The 18,579-nt window shown below is 47.0% G+C and overlaps 1 protein-coding gene across 2 annotated transcripts in view; it reads right to left on the minus strand.

Moving 5' to 3' along the window:
* Window positions 1–6,282, minus strand: part of CRMP1 (collapsin response mediator protein 1) — a 50,094-nt gene extending 43,812 nt beyond the window's left edge. Inside the window, exon 1 of one of the 2 annotated variants that reach the window (XM_053941279.1) lies at window positions 5,349–6,282. In XM_053941279.1, the coding sequence (XP_053797254.1) occupies window positions 5,349–5,720 (372 nt within the window). In that variant the 5' untranslated portion in view covers window positions 5,721–6,282. Of the gene's footprint in view, window positions 1–2,686; window positions 3,007–5,348 lie in introns of those variants that run through there. The other variant, XM_053941280.1, reaches the window with a different exon arrangement.
* Between the last annotated feature and the right edge of the window lie 12,297 nt (window positions 6,283–18,579).

Below are 18,579 nucleotides of genomic sequence, written 5' to 3' on the forward strand. Positions count from 1 at the left end.
TGCAAGAGTGTCTTTACCACGAGCAGGGGGAGAAGGGAAAGCAGGAATAAAGCTGCTTTGGGTAAAAGAGGTGCAGGGGCTATCAGTCAGGCCCTGTCTGAAAGGAGTCAGGAGGTGAGGCACAGTCAGGCTAAGCACAAGGAGGAAGTTATGGCCACATGCACCAAGAGCAGTAACCCAGACAGGTTGCCACAGGGTTGTCTTCCCAAGAGTGGTATCTGCTTCCACACCAGTCAGAGGTGAAACCAGCTGCTGCCTCTTCCTTCCCAGTTCCTGATGCTGCAGACCTGATCCCAGAGGGAATCAGGTACTGACTGCTGACTGCAGTGCCTGTGGTGGGATGCTGTTGCTGGGTGTTGCTGTTGTGTGCTCAGGACAGCTCCTGGCCCCATGCAAGTAACACAGTCTCGGTTCTGGAAAATCCACAGCAAAGTATCAGTGCCCAGGACACCATCAGAAATTAGTTTCTCACTTCTCCAATGAACCTAGGAGCTGGTGTAGCTCCAAAAAGCAAGCATGTGAGTTGGGGGAAATGTTAAGAACAGTAATAAATGACATTTTTATATTTCATCACCACTGTTGTTGCATAATACAGAGCTATCACATTTCCTAGAGCCCAGAAGACTTGAAGCTACAATGTATTTCCTTAGTGGCCAGATGAAACATCTAGTTTACCACACTGGAATGGGGCTCCAGAAGATACACAGAGATAGACCCTGTGGGTTCTTGTGAGACAGGCAGTGTGTACAAGATGTAACACAAAGCGCCAAATTTGCTTTTGCTGGAGGAGAAGGGCCAGAAGTGTAAAAAAAAAAAACCCAAAAGCAGTCCAGCCCTGATGCCTGCCAACTTCACTAATATTAACTCGTGCCTTTGATTTGGTCACAAAACTCAACAGTAATGTTAATGAACATTCACTTATAGAAGCTTCAGCACATGCCATTTCAAAGAGAAAAGGCTGAGGTTTGGGCTTTCTTTTTCACAGCAATCCTCTCCACAGCACAGAGAAAAAAAATTGTGAGAAGTGATGAAATTAAAAGGAACTGTTAATGCTAAGGCAAAGACTCCTAATTCTTCCAGTTTCTCATTCTACTCCAAATTGGAGAGCAAAGAACTAGCTATGGGTGTGACCCTGTAACACTCCAGCTTCAAATGAAGATTGAGCCATGCACAAAGCACCTGACACTCACCCAGAGGGAAACCGGGGCTTCTCCCAACCCAGACACGCCCTGAGTAAGTCACACAACGCACTGAGGAACGAGGCAAGAGGAGCAATCATGTAAAAAGCCACTGCAGCACCCAGCTTCAGCCCCGGCCACCAGGCACTGCTGCCTGTTGATAGTGGAAACCTGCATAAATGCGACGGCACTTATGTATCATGAAACTCAGCTTTTAGAAGGATGGTGTTTCCCTCCCGATCAAATATTTCGACTGAAGGATGCTTTTATTGTACAGGGAGAAAACCGCGAGGAGCTTTGAAGCTTTTTAACACTGGCTCCACTAATGTCGATAAGCACCGGGTTTGCTCAGGAAGGTGCCACACCCACCAGGCAGCCCGCTCTTTCAGCCACCGAAACTTGCCCCGCGTCACACCGTGCCAGCTTTCCAGGGAAAGCTCCACGAACCCAAGCAATCTTGTGCCACAGCAACAGTGACCCCATCATCCACTGATCCAGTCCCCCAAGAGGAAAGCAAAAACCTGGAGACCAACACCGGTGCTGGGGGAAGCCTCTGCCGTGTGAGCAAGCTCCGGGTGCGATTTCCCCCACCACACCCCTCCCTATCCGCCAGCTCTGCCTGTTCTTTATCTCAGCCCCTATATCCCCAGATCGTGGGTATTAAGCCAAAGCATATACTGTATCAAAGAACCCAGGTCCTTTCTTTCTGGCATGGAAAGCACACCCTATTGTAGCTCTCTCTGCTCGGGTACAAAAGCATCCAGCGGGAGACAGGCACCGATAGGAAGAGGATGCTTATGATTAACTCTTTGACTTCTGATTCCTACCACGCCTGATGTATTAATAGTGAGCAGAGGTGTTGGTGCTGGCATCATGGCGCTCTTTGATTTTCCACGCTTCCCCCCACGCCCACGCTCGCCCACCTCCCATTTCTCCGCACCCTGTGCCTCCCCGCGGCCCACCGCCCTTGCCCCGCCGAGGCTGCGCTGCCCCTGCCCACTGCGGGGGTGGTGGCAGGGGCACGTTGTGCTGCGGTGGTCCCCTCCCTCTTTTGTTCTGCCTCGCCCGGCGGCCGAGCCTCCCCGGGCCCGGCTCCTCGGGAGGGCGGTACCCCCGGCCCCGGCCCCGACAGCGCCGAGACGAGCCCCCCGCCGGCCCTCCCTCCCCTCCCCTCCCCGCCCCGGGCTGGAGCGAGCACACAGCGCTGAGCCCCGTCTGGGCGGCGGGCGAGCGAGGGGAGGCAGAATACAATAAAGAAATAAAATAAAAATGAATTAATGAAATTTTAAAATAAAATTAAATGAAATCAGTCCTCGCCCAGAGCTCCCAGCGGGAGGAGGACGGGCGGCGGCGCCCGCACCCCGCCGCTCCGGGGAGTCCCGGCCCCGCAGTCTGGGGCTGCCCGCGGCCCCGGGCGCTGCGCGGCCGCGGCGCTCCCGCCGCACGCCCTTCCCCGCCCCGCGAACAAAGGAGCGCGGGCAGCGCTCGCTGCGCCCGGGGCCGCTTACCGTTATGTGGGGGATGCTCTTCTTGCCCTGGTAAGACATGTCGGCTCTCCCTAGCGCCGGGAGCACGCAACGAACCCGAGGAGCGAGCCGAGCCCAGCGGAACAACACCGGCGGTGCTGAGACGAATAATAATGAGAAGCCCGGTCGGGTGATGGGGCGGGGCGGGGGCGACCCGGCACAGCGGTGGAATGGGGGCGAAGTTCCGTCGCCCAGAGGAAGGGAAGCCCGGCAAACCCGGCACCTTTTTTTTTCCGGCTGCAATCAAACAGGGACGCGGCTCCCGGGGGGGTCGGCGAGCGCTGCCTCTGCCGGCGGCAGCAGCGCCCTCCCGGCTGCAGGTCGGAGCAGGATTCGCTCAGCGCAACCCAGGAAGCGTTTCCTTCCCTCCTGTCCCCCACCCCTCCGCCTGGCCCCCCTTCACAGCCCATCAATCCAGCCGGAGCCTCCCTCCCTCCTGCACCGGCTCTGGGAAACGCCGCCCCGCCAGCTCCGCCGCCGCCCCGCTCGCACGCTGAGGTCACCGGCAGGATCCCACGCGTGGGTTGCCGCAGGGTGGGGACGGGGAATATAACCCTCGGCGGTGGGTTCTGCTGTGCTTCACATGGCAATGCCTGCCCCGTCCCCACGGCCTGATGGCAATGCTCTCCGCTGTCCCCATGGCACTGTCCCCATAGCACTGACCCTGATGGCACTGCCCTGCGCTGTCCCCATACCACTGATCCTGGTGGCATTGCCTTGCACTGCCCCTGATGGCCCTGCCTGCTCTGTCCCTGATGGCACTGACTCAGGTGGCATTGCCTTCTCTGTCCTCACTAACATCTCTGACCCTAACAGCACTGTCATGCTCTGCCTTCCTTGTCACTGCCCCATTGTCACACACCTGCTCTGTCCTGTGCCCATGGAGCTCATGGGGGATAACACAACCAGGCCAGGCCAGGTACATGCTATATCAGCAGTTGCTGGAGAGGTAAAATGGCTAATTGAAACCCTTCTGTCTTTTCTCTGTCTCACAGAATGCCTCCCTCCACCCATGGTGCTTGAGGGTAAAAGGCACTGCAAAGCTGTGCCCAAGTTAATTCCCTCAAGGACATGCACTCTGGGGCTCTTAGCACACCCATCCCTGTGATACACACAAAAGCCACTGAGCACCCAGGCTACATCCCAGACACATCTTCCCAGAAATCATTGTTTGAAACTTGTAAAAAACTCTGGATGTCACTGCACAGGGGTCACATGTATGCTTACAATGCATCTTCCTAAGCCACTGGCCAAACCTTGCCTGCTTTACCCCTAACTTCATCCTCACCTCGCTTTGGTCAACTTTGAAAGCACAGTGGGATCCAGAGAAGTAGTGTGCAGTGTGTGCTCACTACCCTGAGTCCCAGGCTGAACTAGGAAGTAGGGAAAACGGGGATGCAGCACCATGGATGTGCTAGAAGATGGGGCATGCTGTGCCCTCACACTGCCCCAGGGTCCTGATCAAAAAAAACTCAGGAGTTCAGGTGAGCTAGAAAAGAGAAGACTGCACTGCAGCTGACAGCCTCTGAAGGCAACCCTGGGATCACTGCAGAGAAAGCAGCAGTATCCCAGGCACAGTGTCCCACCAAGCCCTGCCTGCTCGCTGCAGTGTCCCACCACAGCAGACACCCACTGGACTGCACAGGAGGCCATGTGGCACCTGCACGCAATCCCCAGGCCAGAGCAAACCAGCACCCCATTCATGCTCAAATTGAAGAGGGGTGAAAAGAGTGGAAACTCTCAGTTCAGCCTGTGGAAAGAGTGCAGGCAAGCCACAGAGGCTTCAGGCTGGGTATTCAGGAACAGGGTGTATCCATGCAGAAGCATCACTTCAAGGCCGCATTTCTTTCTAAGGGGAAATCAATGACAGCCCGGGATCCCATGAGAGCCATCCCCTCGGGTCTGCCTCCAGCCTGCATGCCACCGACGGGGCTAAGATGAAGATGCACAGCCGTCAGGGGCCGACCAGCCCACCGGCTCACTTCCTCCTTGAGCCTACAATATAAGTCCAGGCTGCAGACCCAGGGAAGGGGAACCCAGGGCAGAGGTTTCGACCGATCCTCCCTCCTTCCGCGCTCCCTGCCGGGGAGACAATGCAGGCGCAGAGGGAGCCGGGGGGAGCAGGGGCAGAGACAGGGCGGGGGGTCGGGGCAGATCCTGGAGCTGTGCCTGGGACAGGCTCCGCGGAGTTTCCCCGGCGAGTTCGGGAGTGCAGTGGGCCCGGCTTTGTTCCGGGGGGCGGCCGGGAGGTGCTGAGGGACCCGAGCTGCCCTCCAGCCCCCCGGCACGGGCAGGGAAAGATACGGAGAAAACTCATTGCCATCACTTACAAAGGAAAACGATTTCTGGGGTCGCCCCCTCCCGCCCCCGCTAAGCTCTGCCAATTGAGGTAGTTCGGGGCCAGCCGGGCTCTCCCCAGAGCATCAGCGTGCCCGGAAGGAGGGGGCCGCCCCTCCCCGACCTGTCGTGCCGAAACTCCCCCGCGAAGGCGGCCCCCTGCCCCCTGCACCGGCGAGCGGGGCTCTGCGGCACGGCTCGGTACGGCACGGCACGGCTCGGCTCCGCTCGGTACAGCAATCTCGGCTCCGCTCGCCCAGCGAGCGGGGGCGGCGGCTCCCATCTCCCCAGCCCGGGCCCCGCTCACCTGTCCATTGTCCTGGCCCTGCAGCAGCTCCTTCCCCATGGGGTATTTGATCTCCACGCCGGGGGTCTTGTCCTCCCGGTCTCCCGGGGAGCTGATGACAGAGCCGGAGATCTCGCTGATGTCGCTGGCGGTCTCGCTGTAGTTGTCCCCTCCGTCCAGCATGTCGTGCCGGCTGCCGCTCCGCGGGGTCCGGGACCCCTTCTTTCCCACGCTGTAGGCATCGAAGTCGATGGTTTTGTTCTCATAGGCCCCCTCCACGGAGGCGAACATTCCCCCGTATTTCTGTCGCGGTGTCTGAGCTGTCGTGCCCGGCCTAGCTAGATACACAGGCAGGTCATCTTCTTTATTCCAGTTCCTCTTTCTCTCGGCCATTCTCGCTGTCCGGATCTCTCTCTCTATCTCTCTCCCTGCCTCCCACTTCTCTGCACCTTCCACTACCGGGATAGGCTGTTAGTGACCATAAAAATGAATGGATGGATGCAGCAGTGGCGGAGCTGGGTTGGCTGTGGGATCTTTCCGTTAGGGACCTGCAAACGTTAACCTCCCTCCCCCACCCACCCCCCTCAAAAAATAGGAAAAAAAAAGAAAAAAGAAAAAAAAAGGAAAATAAGAGAGAAAGAAAGAAAGAGAGAGAAATAAATCCGAGCGGGATTTAAAAATAGCCGTGTTAGTAAAGAGCACGTGAAAATAAAGTACAAAGAGCGGAGCGGAGAGGGTGGCAGAGGCAGGTGATTGGAAAGCCCCTGACGAATGGGAAGAGCAGCAGCGATTCCCCGAGCAGGGACCGCAGTGCACAGCTCCCCCGGTATAGAATGATCCGGGGGGCGGGAGGCTGGGGGAGGAGGCAGGGAGGGAGCCCGCCGCATGCACACACGGCCGGGTACCAACGGGGTCCTGCCCTGCGAGCTGGAGGGCGCCGGTCACCCGCTGCTGCGTGGCTTCGGGGCTGGAATAAAAGGGAGGCGAAAAGAAAAAGAAAAAAAAAAAAAAAAGAGAAAAGCTCCGAATCTCCCCAGCCCCCCCCGGGCGAGCCGGAGGGAGTTTCTCCCACTTTCCTCACTCACATTGCCCCCGCCCCCCTCCGCGGGAGAGGCTGCGGCGGTGCCCGGGCGGGGCGGGGGGCGCGGCCGCGGCAGCCCCCGGTACGGGCGGGGGACGGGCCAGCGTCGCTCGGGGTCGGTCTGCGGCCGCAGGGGGAGCGGCGGGGAGAAGAGCGAGGGGTGGCCGGAGTGTGGGAGGAAGCAGAACCAGCCCTTGCCTCAGGGCAGGGGGCCCGGCGCTGCCCCTGCCGCAGCAGCTGGTGACCGCGGGGGTGGTGGCGGCTCTGCTCCGTCCCGCCGCCCCCGGCTGCCGCTCCCCCGCTGCGGCGGCGCGGACGGGGCGCCCGACCCCTTCGCACGCCGCGGGGGCAGGGGGCTGCAGGCGGGGGGCTTCAGGCAGGGGGCTACAAGCGGGGGGTTACAGGCAGGGGGGTAAAAGCGGGGGGCTACAAGCCGGGGGCTGCAGGCAGCGGGCGCCGGCCCTGACACGGAAGTGATCGCGCCGAGCGCTGCCTAAGCCGCCGGCCCCGCCGCCGGGCATGGGGCGCCGGCTCCGCGGGCCTGGGTGTGCTGCCCACGGCCCCTGAGTGTCCGCCGAGCCCCAGGAAGGCGGGGAGCCGAGCGTGCCCCCACGGATCCCCCTCGGAGCGGCTGGAGCGCGGCTCGCCCCCCGGAGCTGTCCCTTCAGCACCCCGGCAGGCTCTCGGGCCCGCACGGTGCTTGCCTGACTTGGCCTCGGCAGAAGGAGACAAACCAGGGAGGGCTTCGTTTCACTGTGAGGGATCCAAGTTGCCAAAAGCAATGGCAGGAGGAGTGGAGAATGTGCTCCCCTCAGCTCTCTGCACAGCCCGCTTCAGGAACTCCATCTTTACAGCCCTGCCTTACAATCATCCTGAGATTTGGCACCTGAGATCATCCACCAAATTCACAAGTCCTTGGACACTCCTCTCCCGCACCTGCAGACAATCTGCAATTGTCACAGGCTTTCACTATGCCAGTAGTTACATAAGGGACATTTTCTGTTGCTCTGAAATAATATATTGTAACAAACTGGTCTGAGATTGATTATGTGACTAAGCAAGTTTGAAGCAGTGGATCAATCACAAGGCCTGTTTACTGCTCATGTACAAAGTGATGCTTGAATACAAGCCCAACCACACTGCACTGTTGTCTTTGGTCCACAGGCATACCTGGTGGTCCCAGCATGAGAAAAATTGCAAGTTACTAATTGCAAAGCAGGAAAAGTGGGAGGTCCCTGGGATTTCATCAGAAATTAGTCCAGATAACCATCTTTCTCATTAACAACTACCCATGGACCCAAACCACGTGAAAAAGCAGTGATGTGACATACCTGAGCAATGCCAAAATACATCCAAGGAAAACATCTTTCTCTTCTGCATTTATGATCCAGTGGGACCTGCTGTCTTAAATGCTGTGTGTGCATTCAACACTATAGGTGCTGTTCACATGAGGGGAGGTAGTAAGATAGACAAAATTTCACTTATTATTGGTTATCAGCACACTGATTTTAGTCAACTGCCATTTCTGAGCATATATCGCCCAAGTTTCTACAGCTCACTTAATAAACCATATTTCCACATTAACACGTTAATATCATAGAGAGGTTTCACTGGTGCATATGAAAAAAAAAAGTATAGCTTGTATTGCTTCATGGCTTCCTTAATGTCTTCTCTTTTACAGGCAAATACTGTTTTTTTTTTTTTTTTCTGATGGATTGAGGTTTATTGATTGTGTTGGGGGAAAAAAAAAGGTCAGTTTTTTCTACACAGGACACCAAACCCTGTCAGTTAGTGAAATATGCAGGTGGTACATGGATTGTGATGTGTGACTTGCCTGTCTTTGCAAGTATTGGAAAAATATTCATTTGCGATCAAGAGATTAATTCCAGAATAAAAACTTCTGAAGGTCCCATAGTAGGTCTGATATGTTGCATAGTGCATACATCCGCTAAATGAAGAGCATTTTTATTTATCATCCACAAAGCTAAGAAAGATGGACTCTGTTTACACTTGGGATCTAGTCAGATAACACTGTTCAGGTTTCCAGAGCACTCAGGGTTTTTTAAATAAAAAAAAAAAGAATAATGCTAATTTTTAAGCATTAAGTCAGGAGATTCATATTAATTCTTATACATAAGGAGATCACAAGACTCAGAGAACATGTCAGATCAATGCTTTAGAAAATAGCATTAAACTTTCTAGTTAGAAATAAGCATAAACTAATATCAGTCTGTCTTTGCTTTTAAATGTTTTGGGTTTTCTTCATACCATAGCCCTTAGTCTACTAAAAACTATTCTCAGTCACCAGATGCATACTGTTCCTTTGTTAAGTAAGAGATCAAATTGTGGTTTTGGGTGCTACAGAAGCAGACTCAATTGCATCCTGATACCCTGGCATCCTGTGAGTTTGCCTAAAAACAAGTATGCAGCTTTGGAGAAATATATTGCTTTGGTATATTCTCTTGCAGACAGTGCATCTCATCCTGTTTTGACATTGCTTGATGAAAAGAGGACTGAACTTGATTGCAAGTGCACAGTCTTCCTATAGGACCTTCATTCCAAATAGATTAGATAAGTGATAACAGCAAACCTAGAGAAACACTTGCTTCACACTACAAAACCTACAACATCTTGCTGGATAAAAGCCTAACAAGAAGGGTGTCACATACCTTGGCTTCATTTGTAGGTGAGCTCTTCCAACAGCATGAGCTAGAACAGGACTTCCCTGGTGCAGGGCCTTAGAGAATGTGCAATGTGCATTTTGCACCTATTTTTTGCTATTGTGCATTTTACAACAGAATCATCGGAACAAAAAAGGCACGAACGGTCCAAAGGGAACGCATGTGAGAGACACAAGTTCTTCTTCCAGAGAAGTGACTGGAGTTGCCAAGTCACTGAGTCAGTCTCCCTGTCTGCTCTGTGGGACTGCTGTATCTCTGCCAGCAGTGTCCTCCCCCCACAAAACCATCCCATGGGTTGGTGATTTGAACTGTCTCCTGACATACAGGAACTGTGAATCCAAAACACAGCTACAAGCTGGGGACGGCTCAGGTTACCCACTTCATGAGCAGTGATACAGCCCATAGTATTCTGCCAACTCATATTAATTTCACTAACTCAGCAGAAACTGAATGGCAGCTCCTCCACCAAAAGGAGCAAGAGCTCGGGTGTAACAATTTCCTTACCCTGTTAAAAGATCAGGTGGCCCCCTCCTCAAAACGGAGACTTCCTGGGTTGCTATCCATGGATACAGTTGTATATAAAACTGTATTTCAGAAGCTCTGTCACCATTTTAAAATTAAAATAATAAAATTATAATGTTTTTAATTTAAAATATGCATACATTTAATATACAAAATTATACAAATTATACATTTAGCTAACATAGAAAAATACATCTTGTTAACAAGATAAAATGTCAACATATCTTACATAATTTGTGAGAGTTACAAATTTGTGATCATCAAGTAGACTTTGTGACTTCATTACAATTCTGTATCCTCCTAGTTACACTGAATATTAATACATATGTACAGTTGATATCAATGGCAAATGTCTTAGAGTGGAAATCTTTGCTGAAGAGTTATCCAGAAGGTTTTAATGAAACAGTTAAAATATGAGTGGCCTCTTTTATACTATTGAAGCTTCTCACATAGCTGGAACTAATGTGACACCCAGTGACAGGGTGGTCATGGGTCAGAGTTTAAACTTTTTGCATTTATTTACAAACACCCCTCCCTCCCCAGTCTAACTGCTACACCTGCTTAATAAGTATCACACCATAAATCCCAACTTTTTTGTGCTTTCTTTGGTACTTCTTCAAATGGATCCAAATTTGTGGCCCTAACAACTGCTCTTCATGACTTCTGGTTACCACTCCTCTGTTGGCTGTGCAAAAGTGTTAAACAGTTGTACAGCACTGGAGCTCAAAAGGCAAGATCTCTGTACATTATTCATCACAGATTAGTCACAAATACCTCAGGAGGTGGGGAAATATTTTTGTTTCAGTTAACAAATATGTGCAGAGTCTTCACTCCTTATTTAATTTACATGGTTTCCTTTTCCAAGTTCCAAACAAAAGACAGAAGTGTAAAGTTATAAATAAGCTATAAAAATCTGTTTCATGCTGGGCCTTGTCTTACATACTGTGAGCCATGTAATGATTTTCTTTTAACTATTTACAAATTCTTTAAAACTTGCTTGTCATCACAAGGAGCAAAACAGAAGACCACCACCAGTCTGATTTTCAGGCCTTCTTTTTTTTTTTTTTCTTTTAATTTAGCTCTCTACCAACAAATTGTTCTTAATTCCTAGAAGATAAAATTCACTCATGAGTTAAAAGCTTATTGAGCTTTTCCTAAGAGCTGCTTAGGACCATCAATGAGTGATACATTGCCTCATGTAGTCTTTTTTGGCACTGGAGTGGTTTTCATCTGTTAGTTACATTTTCCCTCTTTTTCAAAAAGACCACAGTTCAGAGAGTAGAGAAATGAGGTTGTTTGGCATTGGTTAGTGCACACTGCGCAGGAACCTCTCACATTGGAATTTACATTTGCATATTCATATTCCCAAAGCAATGAATAAAAGAGAAACAATAGTGAACAGAGATTTATACCACAGATCCCAGCAACTCCAAATCAAGGCAGGTGTCCAAAACTACTAATCTCTCTTTTCCTCTCCTACAACATTAAAGAGAACATGACACCCCACATATCTACCACATCTGAGAATTTCTTGAGCCAAGCAGAAGCAAGCATGAAATCTTGGTCCCAAGAAAGCCCGTGGAAATTTGCCAGTCACTTCAATGATACAAGCATTTAATCCAGTATACTTAAACTTTCTCCTTTTTTTGGTTGTGGGTTTTTTTGGGGTTTTTTGGGGGGGTTTTTTTTGGTTTTTTTTTTTTTTTTGTCCACCTTTAACTGCAACTTTCAACTTTCCTAGTATGGATCCCTATGGTAGAATTTAAGTTAGCTATATTTTTAGATGATATCCTATACATGAAATAGTATACTCTCTTTCCTAGCATTTCTACAGGGCAAAAATCCCTGTCCGTAATCCCATGGCTACTGATTTCTAATGCAAATATATTTAGAGCCAAAGGCACAGTATATTTTAAAGGAATTCTGCTAAAGCAGGAAAGAGATTTGAACAAGTTTCTGTAATCCTAGGGCCTGTTACCCCTCTGCCTCCTTAAGGCACTAAAGGATTTCCAAAGGATTACTGGCAAAACCCAGCATGCACATATCCCTCCCTCCACCCCATAACCACAGTAAATTAAAATATTAAAAACGTTCATCTGCAAGTGAGAAATACAGGTAGATTTATGAAACACAAAAATCAGAGTTCCCACTTTTCAAAAGGCCACAAGGACAAACATCAGCCATGCTTTAGCAGGCGGCTTATCCTGGGAACTCTGCTGTGTATGTGACACATTTCCCAGCAGCTGCATTATTCTGAATATAACGTGATTATCACGCCAGAGTCAATCATTGTATTTGCAGCATTTGCCAACCATAGTGGTGTGAAGAACAGAATTTGGGATTTAAAGGTCGCTTAAGGAGCAACCTGTAAGCTGTATTTTCAATATCCTCCAATAGTCTATACAGTAAAGTATACATAAATAAGTGAATTGCCAAAGAAACCATATTTTCCATGTAACATTGCCCATCTTGTCTAATTAGGGTGACAGAAGGAGATTGCATTTACTCACAGAATTTAGCAGCATCTTAATTTTGACTAAAGAATTTGTCCAAAACAATGTTGTGCATATAAAGCAATCAGAACACAGCACCCAATTTTTCATTCTCTGAAGGTTTACCATGAAATGACAACACACGTAAAGCATGTCCTGGGAACTCTACCATGTATAGCACATTAAACAAGTTAACTTCTGCTTAGTGAAAGAAACTCAGACTCTCTAACAAGTAGACAACACTTTTCACCACAAGGCAATTAGAAAATAGTAACTAGGCTCTCTGTCTTAGCTAGCAATCTCACATGAAAAGTTTACTGCTTTCTTCCAGTGATTTGAGGTAAAGTTGGGGTTTTACTTCTCAATCCTCAGCCACATGAAACACATCCACTGGTCTATCAATGTAATTAATAAGCAGACTTTTCCAAAATTGGTTGGGAAAATTTTGTATGAGGAAGTGGTAGAATTTCAAGGAGATCGATGTGGTACAAACCACAATGAATGAAGAGTGCTCTACATTCCTTACACTAATTGTTCTAAAATGAAACCAAAAGGCAGAAAGCTTAAGTTGTTACAAAATGGATGGCTTAATTATCAACATTTATAATTTATAGTGTGAGGTTTTGCATAAATACTAGGAAAGAAGCCTGACATTTTAGTTCAACACTTAATTCAGAAGAAAGAAGTAGGGTTTAATTGCCTGAGTGTTGTAGAAATTATCTATGTTTTCATGTGGATAGTATGCAAATGGTTAGAAACCTACACATATGTCATTGCTTTATTTTAGGACCTTGTAGTTAAGCTTCACATGTTACCATGACAACATGTCATCCTGTTACTAATTGTAATCTAGAAATGCACATTACATTAATCTGATTTGGGATTCCACGGTTTATTCTTCTTCTGCTTCCTTTCAAAAGATATCTGTAATTACTGGGCAACTACGCATTGTAAAGACAGCACATCCCAGCAGTTAGCTCAATGTTAGAAAAGAAAAAGGGAAATACAAGTCATAAAACAGTTATCAGAACTGAAAGTGCATCACAAAGTAAGAGTTTGAGAGCAGCTGCTGCCATTGAGGTCAGCACGAGCATTGCCACTGACTCAATAGTGCTCTGTGCCTCTAGTTACAGAACAGGTGGAGGCACCCACAGGAGTCCTTAGGTACAAGCCTGGTGCCTGCACTCACACCTCCCTGCCTTCCCAAAGGGCTCTCAGAGGTGAACTGTAGGGGTTGTGGTGTGTAATCTGTCTTGTGCAGCATGGCTGCAAAATATGTTTGTGTCCTACGTGCTGCTGCCAACCAGAGAGCACAAACGTGCCTGTTTCAGGAGAAGCATGTGTGCCTGCAAGTGCTTTATCTGAAAGTTAAATTCAGTGTGGCCTATTCATGTAGTTGAAATACTGAGAGTATTAGGACAGAGCACTTTGATGTTCCAAGTGCCTCTTAGCACACACAAAGATCACTCCCAATTCTAACTTACCCTTGTAAAAATACCATTCTGTCTCATTTGCTAAACAGTTTGTACCCTCAAGTATCACATCCTCAGATATACTAAACATCCCAACTCAGATCAAAGGCTCTTTCAGGAATGCTCAAAGCCACACAAGGCTGAAGATACTGCATATCCACATAAGCAGACCCATGAAGATGGAGATTGTGCTTAACATGGTAATTACTTTAAAATGCAAATACTGAGATCCCAAGAAAACAAAACAAAACTCAGACTCAAACCACATATTAGGTTGGTGTGCATGGCCAGCTTCCACTACAGCAGGTGGCTAAAATGGTTACTTAGGGCAACTTCTCACTTTTTCCCATAGCAGAGCAGCTGCAGTAACCTTCAGGCCAAACCACATTTCATCCGTCCTTCAGAGCTCTACTGCTTCTTCTGTGTGACTGATACATTCTTCCCTGGACAGGAGGAAGGAGGAGAAAAAAAAAAGGAAGGGAAAGAAAGGACAAAAGCATAAGGTAAGTATCTATATTTTCACAATTTAAGGAATTGTGTGTTATTCATCCAAGGTCAAAATAAAACAGTTGGGAAGCAGTGTGCCCAGGTGCTTCCATACAAACACAGCATAATGGCAGCACATTGTAGGAACTGAACTGCACAAAACATGTTGAGACATTCTCCCATGATTTACTGATTTAGGTGAAAAGCATATTCCATGCTTTTCTCTTTTGCTAGTCCTTCTTGTACATAAGACAAACTTCCATTCATCAATATGGAAATAAACATTCCCTGCCATCTTCCCAGCACCATTCCATAACCTACTTGGCAGGGATCTACAGAAGCCTCATGGATAAAGTTCAACTCAAGGGATGACAGCCACCACAAATCCAACTTTCCAAGTCCCATTTCTATGACTCTTCTCAGAGTTTTTATTTGTGTCCTTCCTCAGATATTAAATTTCAAAGCCTGCAAGACATTTTATCAGGTTTTACAATTTCCAGTGAGGCTGTCATTATTACTGTTAAACATCACCAGTGATGCACTGCCTGCATACTTAACTCTGGCTGAAACTTGATATCTACTGGAGAAACACATCTTAGTACATCAGGAGTACAGGAAATGATAATAGCATAGAGAATTTTGTTAAAAATATTATATTGTAATTATTATTATAATAAATGGCTGGTGACAGTAATTAACTGTCATTACTAAAATGCATTCCAGTCACCAGCATGCCCCTCAAAAGAGAAAAATTAAAAATTGGGAAAGAAGAGAGGCTTTATGGCTTGTACTTCAGGATGGAATTATTTTTCTAAGCATGAAGAACAGAACTGAAGAAAAATCCTGCAGAGCAAGGCAAAGTAATAAAGGGAGGTCATTATTTTTGGAGAAGCAGCTAGATGGATTATTGTAGGACATGAAACCAGTGAGATATGCAAGAGTCAGTCACTGATCCAGGAGAGCATCAGCTGGGCAGGAAGACATCAAGGATTCCTGGTGATGAGAGGCATTTAGAGCCCTTGCATACTCCCCAGTTCAGCTCTCCATCTTGGATCAGAAACTGGTAAATGGTCAGACTTGTTTTTCATTCGAAACAACACCAGAAGCTTTCTGCAGCCTTCGTAAGACATTATACATTAATTCTGCTTCTGTCATAGGTGCATCCAAACAAAATTGGTTTTGGAAGTCTTTCTCTTTGCATCAGTTAGGAAAGTCCAGGCTGTACTGCAAACAAAGAAAATCCACTGCAGTTCATTCTTATCTCCAGGCAAAGAAAGGGAACACTACTAGAGTCTCCACAGATCACCTTCTTTCTGATTAATGTCTTTGTAGCCTAAGTGCAATCAAAACAACGCTCAACAGAACACACTTTCAGCCTTTGCTATCCACACCTTCCAAGGATTTTTCAGGACATCAGGTACTTTTTAATTTCTAATTAGCATTACAAAGAGAAGTATGACTTAGTATCAGAAGAGCTGGCCTTGTATTTTGGGATAGTCTGAAATACATCCCTGTCTCTTCCAGTCATACATGAAGTCTCTTTTCTGTAATCCTATCACTGTGCATAGGCTCTGGGGAGGATCAGGAGGGTGAGTCTCTATGTTCTCTTAAAATTTACCTTTATTTTAAAATACAGAGAGGTTGCAATTTTAGTTCCTCAAGTGGTTGCAGAGGAGCTACCCACTGTTAGCAGTTGCCATTTATTGACTTGTTCAAAAAGAAGAATGTCTCTAAAGTACCAGGGATAGTTGTCATGGAAAACTATGCTTGAAAAAACCATCACTGAAAACTGATGTGGCCAGAATAATGGAAATCTGATTCAAATTTCATTAATTCAATGAACTTACATTTTTTTGCATTTTAGTGATCATAACTTTTGTTATCCATCAATTTAAATTTAAACTAAGTTCTCTAAGTTTCCAAAATTGGGGTTAAAGAATATTTGTCAAACATGCACTGCTAAAATAGGAAAATTTACAAACATAAAATCATTCTTTGCATAATATTTCCTTCAATTTTATTATATTTTTCTTGAAACATTAGCTGCCAATTATTCTGTCTCATTTTGTCACACTCTTCACTTTCTCTTTCACATTCTTTTCATCCTCTTTGTCTATCCTTGTTCCTTCTTATGTGAATTATTCATCCCCTTCTTACATTGTCCACCTGAAGTCTTTATGAAACCTTGTGCTCCTGGCAGTTTTATTTCCCTGACAAATTTATCCTCCACCCTTCTCTTATTCTTTTTTTTTTCATGCCACTTATCTAACTAAGAAGTGTGGAACATAAACCACTACTGAATTGTTTTGTAATTACTCTGGCCAGGGAGGAATCCTCTCTTGTGAAATGCTTGAGGAAAATAAGAAAGGTCTTAATGATGTTATTTTACCAAAGAAAAGTATTGACCAAGCATTTCCAGGGCTCAAGCACAAAGGTGCAGTTTCCAACCATGCATCACAGAGATTAAAAAGCAGCTGAGTCTTTATTAATACTGTACCTAAGAGTTTCAGCATGGGTATTTCTGATGCTCAGAAATTTGGTGGCCTCCCATTCTTTGGTAGGACTAAAGCACATGGTTGAGCAAGAATGCAGAGGCTGGGCTTGTGCTCCTTCTCATCACAAGCAAAATCAATTTTAGTCACCAACACAAAAAGCTGCTAATGTAGAAGGTCATGAAACAAAACTGATTTCTCTGTGACATTGGAACCTCAAAGGAAACCTTGAAACATGAAAGTGATGACTGTGCACTCTAAGCCATGACCAAATAATTTCCAGCATAACAAAGATCAGTGATCCATATTCATGCACTCACTCAATGTTCCCCAATCTTTTACCACCTCTGGGAGGCACCAGCAGTTCTTCGTTCTAGCTGCTCCGAGGCCATCACATCTGTACTTGTTCATCCTGTGCTAAGTATCAGGAAATTGTAAGACCACAGGAAAGAACCTCAGAAGGTGATTTAGATCAACCTACTCAGAGCAGAGTCAGTTCCAAAGTCAGAGCAGTTTGCCCAGGGTTTGAAAAACTTTGGGGGTGAAGAATGCACAGCCTTCCTGGGCAGCCTGTCGCACTGCTGGGGTGTCCTCATGAGGGAATGCTTTTCCTATATCCAGTCTGCACTTCTTTTGTTTCATCTTATGCCCACAGTGTCTCACCTTTTCACCATGCATCACTGTGAAGAGTCTGGCTCTCTCTGCTCTGTAGTTCTGTGTTTCTCAGTTGCTTCCTCACAGTTTCAGGAAGGCTGTTATGAGGTGCCCCCAAAGCCAGCTCTTCCCCAGGGTGAACCGGCCTAGACCTCTTGGCCTCTTCTCCCAGGACAAGCGGTCTGCTCCCTCAAGTATCTAAACTACCATTTTTAAGGAAGCTCAAAGAGCTCATACTAGTGGAAAAAAACTAGTGCTGGCCAGCTCCTAAAGACAGCTGTTCTCCTGGACTCCTCCACTCCAATCAGCTCCCTGGCGAGCAGAGCTCTGTGCCCACTGCCAGGATCCATGGTCTCCATCCCCTGCAAAGCACAAGGTGGATGGAAATCATCTTCCTCCCATTACAGCAATAAAAGCTTTGCTAAAACTTTGAGAGTGTGCACCAAAGTTGGAAAGGAATGAGCCAATATAGAGACTTTAAAAACAAACAACATCTGGAAGGAAGAAAACTAAGAGCTACAGGACTGTACACACAATCCTAAAATCTCAGAGAGTACCTGTGCTCATTTAGATTGGAAAAGACTTTTCAGATCATTGAGCCCACCTGTAATGAATGCACACAAAGATTTGATGTTAAATAGTTCCTTCCATTTAGAAGACAGAGATAGTAAAAGGAGGTTGTTATTTTATTTTGGTTATCTGCAAAAAAGACATGAAACATGGTGATACCACTGTAAAAACATGTTTAAATGATGCCTGATATCTGAAGTGGGTTTGGGTGGTGGACCATCATGTACTTCCAACTGCTCTAGTGTGACTTCAGAAGATCAGTCAGTGCGTTCTGGGGACATTTCCCCAGTGTGTAGCCCAGCATTAAAGATCTCAATTAAGCAGTGGCTGCTCAGTACCTCAGCCCTGATGTGCAGGGCCAGAAACACCATAGTGAAGAAACTGCAAAAATCAAGGAATTAATAAAATTTCTTTATACCCAGCAAAAAAATTGCATAATTTTGCCACTTGAGAAAAAATATTTGAAGAAGATCCTAAGTAACACCTTAAAAGAGCTTCTGCTGTAAATATAAAAGAAGTACTTTGCTGTGCCTCTGCCCTTATCAAGGATCACAAATTATCCTTTCTTTAGAACCACTGAAGCACCACTGGTTTCTATCACTATGCAGGAGCTACAATAGCACAAATGAGAGAAAATGCCAGGCAAGAAGGCTTGTGCTGTTCTTTAATATATTATAATTTAATTACGGATATTTTACTTGGTCTAACTTACATCTTCATTAGCATCCAGTCATTTTATCATTTCTATTAACTATAGAAAATCAATGTGTCTGTGGCAAGCATACACTTTAATAGAAAATTA

The sequence above is a fragment of the Vidua chalybeata genome, chromosome 4, assembly GCF_026979565.1.
Source record: "Vidua chalybeata isolate OUT-0048 chromosome 4, bVidCha1 merged haplotype, whole genome shotgun sequence".
NCBI lineage: Eukaryota > Metazoa > Chordata > Aves > Passeriformes > Viduidae > Vidua > Vidua chalybeata.